An 11816-nucleotide genomic window follows, 5' to 3' on the forward strand; every position below is an offset into this window, starting at 1 on the left:
CATGAGAGGACTGAAAGATAAGCACTTCTGTAACAACTAAATAAGTACTTTCTGTCATAGTAAACTGTATCTGTATGTCTAACTTTAAATTAAGAGTGAACATAGACATACTCTGACAAAATTTTCTCTGACATTAAGGAGGGTAGCAAAGGTTGGAAAGAAAAAACCTTCATAATGACATAATTCAAGTTAAAATATTAGTAGAATTGATCCCTACATTACAATATAAAAGTATATACTAATATACAGAGTCACAGAAAATGTATGCAATAATTTTCTGTTAGTCTGTCAGTTATGATACAATTTAACTGATCGTGGCAACAAAAACTGCATGATCACCTGGTCATCTGGTTTTCTGATGAAGTGATAACTGTGGCATGTACTGCTCATGCACACACACACACACACACACACAAAAAAAGACCATAGACCAACCCAGCCCTTTCACCACACACTCACACTTTTATCTTTATTGATGCAACAACTTCAACCCAGTCTGGGCCAGCTATAGTGGGCTTCTCAAATTGACATGTCTGAATTCTGCCTGAAAGCTGCCTTTTGTCCAACGACAGTGTAAGTGTGCTTGGTATTTTCTAACACATGCCACATCAAGAGGCCAGTGTTATTTGTAAACACAGATCCTGATGGGGAGAGAGATAATAAAAGCTCAATTAAAGATGCCCTGCAGCCCCATCAAGTGCAGGTGTGGAGAAAACGTGTTACATCCAAAGAGCAGATGAGGAGATCAGGAGGTGAAGCAGGCAGCTTGCTTTGTGTGTCCAGTGGCTTCCTGGCTAATTAGTTAGAAACAGCTCTGTCTTATAACTCCCAAAATCATGCTTGTTTGCATATAGAAAAGCAGTCAATATATTGTTTGAGAATACTAAAATCAATTTGTTTTGCTAATTTGCCATTGGCCACATTAGGTTCAGTTAAGTTACAATTGCAGTACCTACTGGTCAAATTTCCTTTAAAGACTACAGCAGGTAAATTAAATGTAGGTTTATAATATTATTTACTATTGCAGGACACAACATGAAAGACATAGAAAATCAGCCTTACAAGTATCCGATGGTTTCTATAGTTTCATTAGAACTTCAGTGTCCATCACTGCATGAATATAAAATGCATGTCAGTCACTGCATGAATATAAACTACACAAAAATGTGTTTGATTTACAGGGATACATTTAAGGAATTTAACCAGAATGACCATACAAACACAAAAAAAAAAAAAAAAAAAAAAAAAAGAAAAAGGATTTCAAGAGACACACGGAGATACAGATCAGGAACAAAAAGGATAGTATTCATTGCTAAACAAAAATACAGTAAACATGTACAATATAAAGTGGAACCCCAATAGCATAGATCATTAAAAAAAGAGCACAGGCTCCTGAGTGTCACCTTAGGAACTGTGATCCTGCACCAGCCTGCCTCACTCCCTGCTAGCAGACACCTATAACTCTGCTGCTTACCCGTATCCTTCACCACCAGTCCCACGGGTTTCCCTCTAGATGTCTAAGTGAGACACAGTAAACAATCACACATAAACATCACACACTCCACAGCCGAGCACTCAGTTGACAGTCACCGTCGACAAACTTTTTCCATGAATTCTGTTGTCTGGACAGGGATTTAGTTTTACAAGAAATTTGGGCAATGGGCAAAAAAGTTTCAGGTTTGAGATCCTGTAGATACTTCCAGCCAAGCACATAAACTCAGTGATCAGTCATGTTGAGTCAAAGTGTTTCCTTTTTATTTCTATAAAACATTTCAGTGGATAAAGAATAATTGTGAATGTCATCACAGCTGTATTGTTTAGGAATTAATTTTATTGTTTGCATACCATTTTATACTGTGCAAATTTGTACTGAATCAATTGACAGGGTTGGAGTAATTATGTTGTGGGTACAACCATAATAATACAACCACTTATGCTGGCCTACATATGCGGATTTAAAGTATGAATAGCGACTTGAACAAGTGCCCAAAATAAAACATCAACAAAAAGTCAACAGAGAGTGTTGCATGAAAACTGACAAAATAGACATGAAAGTGCATTAAACAGAGGGGTTCTAGCACTCATGTGAATTGGCCTCCAGAGAAACATTTACATATGCTGCTGACTGATGCAGCTCAGATCACCCAGACTGTGCTTGCTGGATTACAGCCTTCGGTTAAAGCCTGCAGCTGTCTGACGTGGGGGGAGGTAACATTGTCTTAGACTTGAGAAACCAACAAATCACCCTCCATCAGATCTGTCCAGGTACACATTGGCCCTTAGGCCTGTGCTTTACTTATTTGTACATTAGGTCTGGTACTCAGCTATGTTTCACTCAACTATCAAACCCTCAAAAAGTTTAATTTGTTATCCACTATTGTTGGTGCAGTAAATAAACAGTCCATGGTAGTTATTCCAACAAATGCTATCAGATTAATACCAAAATCATTAGATGGCACCATTAAGAGCTTAACTGAACTTTAAAATTACTACCTCAGTAGGGACAGCAAGTTCCTAAGGATGCTAGTGTCAAATAGTTGCTTGTCACCAGTAGTTATCAGTAGCTTTCTCTCCGTTAGAACAACAGTAGATTGCTCTGCTGATCTGCAAGGGTAAGTGTAAAGTTTCGGTGCACTCAAGTGTAGACCTGAAGCTGACAGGAGTTTATGAACTGCGAACGTGTCAAAGTCATGGAACAAGCCTCCACAAGCAGCCCATGAATGGGAGAACAGGTTGCCCCTAGGCTGCCCTGCAGGGACACTGACACTTGCTTAACTTCTCACACGCACACACACACACACTCTCTCTCTCTCTCTCTCTCTCTCTCACTCACTCACACTCTTAAATGTCACTCTTATGCAAATAAAGGTTAAGCAGTAGTTTCTCTCAGTCTGGCACAAACTTTAATTCATTTATTTAACTGTCAAAATTTTCATCTACCAACAGAATATCAGTGGAAGGAGCAGAATGGAAGGGAATATGGTACAATAGCACTTTATCTCTGACAAACCCTTCTAGCCAACTTCTGCTCTTAATGGTGAGGAGAGGGAACGTTGTATCTGTCTGTCAGTTCTTACTGGAGCGAGTGACTCTGTACTGGCAGGCATTGACATGCTTAACTCCATCTCTCCATACTGAAAAATATTGCTCAACAGAATGTGGTTAAATCGATCAATCTCTTGCTACACCTGCTTCATCTCCAGCACCTGCCAGCAACATAGACTGCACCAGGCTGCACCAGATTGGGGTGGGGAGCAGAAAAAGAAAGATGAGCAGAAAAAGAGACTAGCATACCACAAGAGTGTGAGTGGAGCTTTAAAAAAAAAAGGGTAACATATTAAATTTAATTCATTATGTGGAAGAAACAAACAGAACAAGTATGATCCACATGAACCAAATGCTTAGTTCTGGCTGCTGCACGACAGCTATGACTTCTGCAGCTGAAGCCCTGGACTGCAGTGTAGTATTGATACAGAGCTCCTGCCAGACCCTTGCTGGACATGACCAGTACAAGTGTGGAGCAGGCGTGAGTGGTGAGGATGGCACGTGCCGCTGCCTGCGAGGCGAGGGTGAGCAGCAGGTGCTCTGTTTGCATAATAAACACCCACAAGGTCAGTGCCAAACCCCAAATAAGACATTTCAACATAAATCATCAAATTCCAAGAAGTGCAGTAGCTGGGTCCTGGTAGGGTTGAGGAGGCGTAATAGCACATTCACAACAGTAACTGCATCCTCTTTTCTTTTCCATCTTACACAACATCATGTTATGCGTAGTATGTTAATCAGGTCAGCGCAGCAATTAAACAAAGCGAAAGAAAACATGAACAGATTCGAAGAAGATGAAGGTAGATAGATAACATGAGGTTGTGAAAGAGTAATGTTTATACTCTACTTTGCTCCAAGCTTGTTATGTTTTGATCTGCAATATCTCTATGGGTAACTTTTGCATATTTGGATTATTGTTTATGTGACCATGGAAACATCCACAAAGTAAGAATTGTACTTTTTTGCATGTAGTTAATGTAAACAAAGCGTAAAAGTACAATAATAGAACACTGGAGTAAGTTATGTCTAAAATCCTTTAGGCAGGAGACTGTCCAGCATTCTGGTGATGTCAAATATTTTGACTGATTCTCAAAGTCCATGAATACAGGAAGAAATGATGTAAGACAAAAAAAAAAAACTATAAATCACCTAAAAAAAAAATTTCTGCCTTCTTTGCCCACATTCAACAGCGACCAAGTTTAGGAGTGTGTTCACCAAAATATTGCCCGAACTCTAAAGGCTGTTTAGTAAACTGATGGAGCTCAGGGTGCTAGGTAAGTCATTGTGCCCCTGGACACAACTGACTCAGAGGTGTGTATCTCAGTGGAGTTTGAGATGTTGAGAGTAAACAGGGACGCACAGGCCCAGCCACGTGGACAATACGTCCTTTTGACCTTCTGGATTCTGATTTTTATTCCTCACTAAGATGACCGTTCACCTAATGTGCTATGTCTTTATTTATATCATTTAAAATGTTTAACTTAAATTGAAGAAAAATGTTTTATCATGAATCATGAAGTAAAAAAAAACTAAATTAGAAGGAACAAACCAATTTGGCTTCCTCATTTTGAAAAGACAGTTACATTTAGTTTCTTTTTTCAGATGTGGAATAAGACAAAGTGGTGCTGCTCCTTGTTCTCATCCAGGCCATGACTTTAATTAAGCCTTCCTGCATGTTTTCTCTGACCTTGTCAGTCCACTAACACTATATCTCCTTGAAAATGAGGAAAAGCCTAGATCAGACAGTTATTCAGATTGATAATATTCCTAAACTATAATCCATGGTGACCATAGAGGATTTTTGAAACAGCAGCCAAAATGATCTCATATTCATGACAACAGCCTTGTCATCCCATCAGTGTCCTGTCCTCAGCATTTATCTTATTCCATATTTCCATAAGAAATCCTTCAAAGGTGAAGAGCCTATGTTCCGTGCTGCTCTCAGGGTCTGAAGGAACTGAGAGCAGGGTACACCTCTCTTGTGCTTTTATACATGATTTGGGTAAAATAAATGCTAAAACACAACAAACATCATGGGACAAAGAGCATTAATGGGTATTACAGCATGAAATATTTAAAATGTCAACAGAGAGAAAACAAGTAACAGGGTCAAGAGAAATAAGCGCTAGGCATAAGAAGGGTCTGATTATCAGGTTCAACAGTGAACACACAATGTTTTTGCACTAAACACAGATGATCCATCCTATTGCGCTCACTGTATCCTTGCGGTGATTGTATGTTAAAGAGAAGGAGAGAGTAGTTTTAAAGTCTTAAATCTACACAAGTGCACAAAACTGGGAACATAGACTTGGCAAAACACCAACACAGCTCCACACTCTGTGCATGACCATCAGTCAACTGTTTTTTTGCTAGAGACAATGCTGCCATCATGTGGGCAATTGCATGACAAAGTAAAAATATGCATAAGAAAGACTAATGTTAGCTATGATCACAATGAGCATGTTGCAGCTACCATGCATAGTGCATATTACATTGTTGGGCATGTAAAATGTAAGAATAAATATGTAAATCATAATCTAAGGAAAGGCTTTCAGATCTTAGATAATGAATTTACAACCTATTCATAACAGACATGGGCAATGCAACTGGATTTATAAATCCCAATTGACATCCAATTTTGGACCCCCCCCCCCCCCAAGTTTTATAGCATTCATAAAACCACCACCAAATTGTAATAACACAAGACATACCATGTACTGTCATTTTTATTGGTTTAAAGATTTGACTGGAAAAAACATTTTGTGCTAAAGTTCTCTGTGAAAAGTTGTGTATTGTATTCCAGATCATTCCGAAATTTCCATTTTCCATTTAGTTAAATATAACCCAGACAAGCAGGCAATAGAAGCAAAAATCAACCCTCTGTTTGGGAGAGTTCTTTCAATCCAAATGCAAAATTATACACATCAGAAATAAACGCTTCAGCATTAGAACTGGAATTAGGACAATTATTATTTTTCAGAACAAAGAAAAAAAAATAATCCCAAGAACATAAAAAGCTAAACTGTTACATTTATTTAAAGACTTTACTGCAGTTTTACTAATAAAACTATCAAATATTTCATGAAAATACATACAAAAAATGGTTAAACCTAATGTATGTGACAAAATGAACAAATCTCTCAATCTGAGACCTCAAGAGCACAGGTTACACAAGTCAGCTAAAATGTTTCAAAAGCAACATCAAGATTAACTTGACATTATCTTAGGTGGTCACATCATGATTTCTGAGGTCACGCCAAATAAACAAACATATGAAAAACCAAAGAAGTAAAATAGGTGGGTACAACTAGGTACCAGGTACACTTCTGTATGGTACATGTTTGGGTAATCAACTTTTTTTTACATGCTATAATGCCAAGTTACATAAGCCAAGATTCCAATAACACCAATAATGTGATTGAACGTGCACTCAAATAGGTTTGGGGAGGGCAGAGACTTCTTCCAGACATTCCTCATAAGATGCCTTGTATTCATCATGCCTTTTGATCATGATCACACAAGTTGGGCGTTTTGAACCAGCTGAGGATCCCAAATCCTGGAGCACAATGAAAGACAAATACATCAACAACTGTTGTAAGCCTCAGTTGATTCATGCAACTTGACTTGTTAAATGCATCATGCTCTACCGATGTCCCCCCTAATAATAACAACAATAGTAAGAAGACAAGGACGAAGAAGAAGAAAAAAAAATATCAAAGAACAAAATCACAACTCACTGCTTTTGAGGGAATATAAGCATAGGGTAAGTTTCTGTCCTCACACATTACTGGTAGGTGGCAGTATACGTCAATTGGAAGCGTATCTCCGGCAAGCACGACAATTCTGAAAAAGGCCAAAAACTGTTAAACATCATCTTATCTACAAATACGTCAGCACTGCCCAATACAGGTAATATAATTTGAACAGTATTAAATGCAATCTTACCCAGTCTCTCCTTTGTTTATGAACTTCTGTACTTCTTTTACACCCCGGCGAATCTGTTTTACCTTTGCCGCTTTCGCATACACAGAATGGAATGAATGAATGAATGAATTAATTAATTAACAGAAAGACAGCAATATTAGAACGAGTTAGACGGGATAGCAAACTAACGCTAGCTGCTTTGGGATTAAAACAGGTTATTTAGAACCACAAATGACATTCATGACACTAGCTACATTGGTATGATTTTTGCATGTTTTACTTGGAGGTCTCAACAAAAGTTAGACTTACCTTTTTTGATACATTTGTAGAGCTTCTTGCTTAGTTTTCGCGATGCCAAGGGGTTAGCAATGGCATTAATATTGGCTATTAAATCCTGGTAGGATTTCTCTGTACCTCCAGCCTCCTCTTCATTGCCACTTTTTTCTTTCTTTGTCTTAGTCATATTTACTTCTGTAACTCGAATTATTTAGTGTACAAAAACTTTAAACAAGTATCCTCTAAAATGTTTTGTTTGGCTGCATACCATACACGTGCTAGATCCGCTTGTAAAGCCTACCTTTAACTTCCGTACTTCCAGCGTGTCAGAAAACACACTGCCCCTAGTGCAACGGAGGTGTTAAATTTCTGTACAGGTCGTATTTTCTTTATTATTGCTTTAATTGAAGGATTTATGTTGCTAATTTTGTGCCAAAATGTTTGACAATAGTTTGGACAAGTTTGTGTTTTTTGAGGAATTTGAGGAGTGTAAAGCTTGAGCTTGAGCTGTACACTCAGAGCACCGTTATTCTCTAAATGTACATTTTAAAACATAATTATTTCTCTCAAAACATTTTTGGCATCATGTCTTACAAGGACTTTGTGTGATTCACTTTTCTTACGAGGGGAAATTCCTCTGAATCTGCAAGGTGTGATTGGGTTCAATCAACTTCCTGTTCAACCCCCTTCACCCCCACTCAAATTAAAACGGGCACTCTCAGATGTTTTAATAATTATAATAACATTTAATAATAATAGACAGAATGACAACACACTGAGAATACCATACATTACTGAAACAGGAAACATACCTCCCCAGAAACATCTCATTTCTCACTGATTTCCACAACTACTTCACACTACATGCAAGTCACACTGGACTGTGTAACACACACATACACACACAAAGACACTCTATAAGTTAAAATATATAAATATCAAAACAGAAGACTAATAAGGCCCACTCACATATGGACACCTTATTTTCAAAAGTTGTTCTCCTTAGGGATTTAAGAATATAAATTTATTCTTTGGATACTGTTGATCTAACATTAAAAGGCACAGAGTAATAACCATCCCAAAATTGTAAGTATTTACAATGACAAAACATCCAGTTAACCTCCAGAAAGACCATGGTCATTCAGTTACCTTCCTTGCATCACAAACTGTAAATGTCAACTGAAAACTTCACAAATTACAGTACAAAAGGCAATGTATCAATACTGTACCAATATACAAAAGTCACAAACTCCATAACTTAAAAAAAAGGTCCAACACAGGACCTCTACCACTCAAAAATAAAAATGAAAATCCCTCCCACTAAAAGTTCAATGAGGTATTGTAGTTTTAAAAATTAAGGTACCAGTAGATGTAACCTAGGTTTCAATGTAGTTGGCCTCACATTCAAATACAGTCTTTTGTTTCAGTATTAAATTTCTGCAAATAATAAAGCACATTCTAAAAAGGCAATAAGCAAATATACTGAAAGGACAAATTGGTAGATAACCGGGGGGAAAAAAATAAATAAATCCCAACACAAAACGAAATATCTCTGGGCTCAGAGAATGAATATGCATGTGCACATTATATACTCAAAAAGCAGAAATTTTAGAAATGAAGTTATGCAGTACACGAGTGCCTACTCAAGGCAGTATAGAACAAACCCAAATCAAGAGTCCTGTGTTTTTACAGCAATACCCACATGTGCATGACGAATAGTGCGACCATGAAGCGTGTAACCATCTTGTTTTACCACAGCTACAAGACCAGGCTCCACTCCATGAGCTGGGGTATGGCACACTACTTCGTGCTGGTAGGGATCATACACAGTCCCCACAGGACGCATCTTTTCTAGTCCATGCTTAGAGAACACCTCTTGCAATCTGTCCTGTATTTGTTCCAGGCTCTGGGTTAGACTTGTTGTCTCCTTTGCCTCCATGCCACTTGTAGTGCGTTCCAGTAAGTCTGCCACCTCCACCAGGTCACGACAGAAACTTTGAATTCCTATAGTAATGACAGATATAATTAAATTTATCAAAAGGAATTTGTGGTTTAAAAGCTCTAGCCGGCTGTTCACTGGGTGTAAAAGCATTGTATATTGTGATGATTAAAGCCTCTTTATTGGGTACTGAGAAAGGCAATATACAAGTGGAACTTCATATTTACAATTATGGCATTTAGATGCTTTTATACAAAGTGACTTACAATTGTGACCAAGTAAATTTCAGCAATTGAGGGATAATGGTCTTGCTCGGGGGGCCCAACAGTGGTAAGGTTGCTTGTTCAAGCCCCACTAGTCCAGTACCTTAAGTGTTGAGCTACTCCTGCCCCATCATATCATAGACTACAATAAGAGTTTTACCAAATAGCTTGGCGTCCTCCACAAATTTACGTGTTCTTCTCCGAACACTGTCAGAATCTTCCAGAGCTCTATTGTACCTCTCCTGGAATACACAGAGAAAACACAACAAATCTCAGATACGCATTCATGCATTTATCTGTTCCATGTTCATTAGTTCACTCTCTTTACTTAATAGGCACAATGTAGGTTATTAATCAGCAGTATAAATGTTTGTTTCTATTGTACAGATGGATAAAACTACATAGAATTAAGAACAGTATGAAAACCTTTTTGGTTTGTTTTGCTTGTTCTGGAGTGCAGATGTTATCCATGATTAAGACAATTTCAAAGTTCTTATGAAAAACTGATATGCATGTTCTTATGCACATCAAAAACTGATATGTATGTTCTTATGCACATGTAACTTACAGTGAGATCTTGGACCTGCTCCTCTAGCTTGTTGGCCCTCTTCTCCAACATCTTGAGACGTGCTACAGAAGGATTCTGATCATCACCATCATCATAGCCATGGCAGTCGTTTCCAGTATTGCGCTGCTCTGCAGCAGTGCTAAATAACCTTGAGTGCAGAAACAGTAAATGTATGAAAGATTACTGAAACTTATTTTTATATAAAACTGTAAAATGGGGGGGGGGTCTTCAAATTAGACAGACAAAGTATTTATTACGTATTAAATATTTATTCATCATTACATCTAAATTACGTATTTCATTAATACACCTGAAATTATTTCTAAAAATATTCAATTACGAGTATGTATTTTCGTAATCGCCAGCCCTACCAAACTCATTTGGAGTACAGGTAACTAGCTAGTTACCTGCCTTAGACTGGAAGAAATATTGGAAGTCATATGAACATGGCTAGTTTCAATAATAGCTAGCTATATAACTAGGCATGTAGCTACTAATCTACTTCACCTCACAGCATTGCTTGTTTAGTTTTGTCTTGTTAGCTAATGCTAGTTAACCTAGCTAGTTTAAATGTATGCAGCTAGGTTAATTAGTTGTCTATCAAGCTAATAGAAAATAGCCAGCGGCACAATTCGGTGCCGTCTTAATTTGTACCAAAGGAACAGTGACTATGAAAACGTTTTTAAACAGTTTTAGTCTGTGTTAAACATAAAGCTATTTGGCTGCGTAACCCCTAGCTACCAGGGCAGTGAAAAACGCTATTCAATCCCACACAACAGCACGTCTAACACGCAGCTAACTAGACGGTTAGCTAAACATTAGCGTTAGCCAGCTAGTATGCTACCCATTTAAACTTGTAACGCTAGCCAAATGTTATCTGAACAACCAACTCTGCCCTTACCTGACATTGTAGACTCTGGATGATACTCTACCTAAATCGATTCGATCTTTCACACACAATGAGAGAAAGCGTAGGGCCATTTCTTTCGAGCGAGCTGGCTAGTTAGATAGCAAGCTACAACGGTCATTACCCTTGAGTCATGAAGAGGTCTTAAACTAAGGCATTTCGCCCAGTGGGCGGTGTCCTACGTCGGCAAGTCAAGCTCATTGCAACATTTTCTTGGAAAACTAGGTTTGGATTTTAATGTATGGCATAATCCATAGTTTAACATCTTTAACGAAAGGGGCATGTTATTTCCATTTAATGTTTTTAATGTCGTATATTATCTTAAAGTGTTGTGTTTCTGAAAAAAAAATATTGATTTTGACTTAATAGTTTTAGGTCTGTAAAATGTTCGTGAAAAGTACATTGTTGGGCAAAGGGAATGTAGGGATTTTTTTTTATAGAACTGTGAGCCTTAGCTGCTAGCCACTCAGTGCATCTCACACGTAGCCTACTCATTGTCCCGCATAAATGCAACCTTCCCTAGTCACCATTAACAGCACGTAATTCATATGCAAGGGACGGCTGATTTTGTATGAGTGTGGCTTTGGCGAGCTGTTCTGAAGAGGCGGGACACTGGTTTCTATTGACAAGCGGGTTGTGTAACCATCCTGAGACTGCACTGACTGTGTAGATGTGCAGATGGGCCTATTAGAGTACTTGAGATTTTATACCGTTTCACAACAAAACATACTAAAGTGACTAAAAAGTAAAACGTTTTTTGGTCCAAATACTAAAAAGGGTGTTAAGGATCTGGCTACAATTAAAAATTAAACAATCCACCTGGTTTGAAATGAGTCAGACTACAACAATGCATGGGAATGCACATGTGACTTTTAGGGATTTTCTGTTTTTTGT

General features: G+C 38.0%; 2 protein-coding genes across 2 annotated transcripts; both read right to left on the reverse strand.

Annotated features, from left to right (window-relative positions):
• Positions 1 to 5753: 5753 nt before the first annotated feature.
• Positions 5754 to 7551, reverse strand: nhp2 (NHP2 ribonucleoprotein homolog (yeast)). The gene is made up of 4 exons (XM_027005073.2): positions 7279 to 7551; positions 6991 to 7060; positions 6783 to 6888; positions 5754 to 6601 (listed from the first exon to the last, which is right to left on the reverse strand). Exons 1-4 carry the CDS (start codon positions 7430 to 7432, stop codon positions 6476 to 6478), a joined length of 456 nt encoding a protein of 151 aa, XP_026860874.2. The 5' UTR covers positions 7433 to 7551; the 3' UTR covers positions 5754 to 6475.
• Positions 7552 to 7968: 417 nt separating this feature from the next.
• On the reverse strand, positions 7969 to 11081 carry grpel2 (GrpE-like 2, mitochondrial). Its single transcript, XM_027003661.2, has 4 exons — positions 10917 to 11081; positions 10016 to 10163; positions 9608 to 9689; positions 7969 to 9249 (listed from the first exon to the last, which is right to left on the reverse strand). Exons 1-4 carry the CDS (start codon positions 10994 to 10996, stop codon positions 8915 to 8917), a joined length of 645 nt encoding a protein of 214 aa, XP_026859462.2. The 5' UTR covers positions 10997 to 11081; the 3' UTR covers positions 7969 to 8914.
• Positions 11082 to 11816: the final 735 nt, after the last annotated feature.

Source organism: Electrophorus electricus, chromosome 6, assembly GCF_013358815.1.
Source record: "Electrophorus electricus isolate fEleEle1 chromosome 6, fEleEle1.pri, whole genome shotgun sequence".
NCBI classification, from domain to species: domain Eukaryota; kingdom Metazoa; phylum Chordata; class Actinopteri; order Gymnotiformes; family Gymnotidae; genus Electrophorus; species Electrophorus electricus.

Coding starts and splice junctions, on each gene's coding strand:
- grpel2 (XM_027003661.2), bottom strand. CDS start 10,996: ATGGCCCTACGCTTTCTCTCATTGTGTGTGAAAGATCGAATCGATTTA. Junction 10,164..10,916: donor TCCAGAGTCTACAATGTCAG/GTAAGGGCAGAG, acceptor TCTGCACTCAAG/GTTATTTAGCACTGCTGCAG. Junction 9,690..10,015: donor AGCAGGTCCAAGATCTCACT/GTAAGTTACATG, acceptor TGTGTATTCCAG/GAGAGGTACAATAGAGCTCT.
- nhp2 (XM_027005073.2), bottom strand. CDS start 7,432: ATGACTAAGACAAAGAAAGAAAAAAGTGGCAATGAAGAGGAGGCTGGA. Junction 7,061..7,278: donor CTACAAATGTATCAAAAAAG/GTAAGTCTAACT, acceptor TGTATGCGAAAG/CGGCAAAGGTAAAACAGATT. Junction 6,889..6,990: donor ATAAACAAAGGAGAGACTGG/GTAAGATTGCAT, acceptor GGCCTTTTTCAG/AATTGTCGTGCTTGCCGGAG.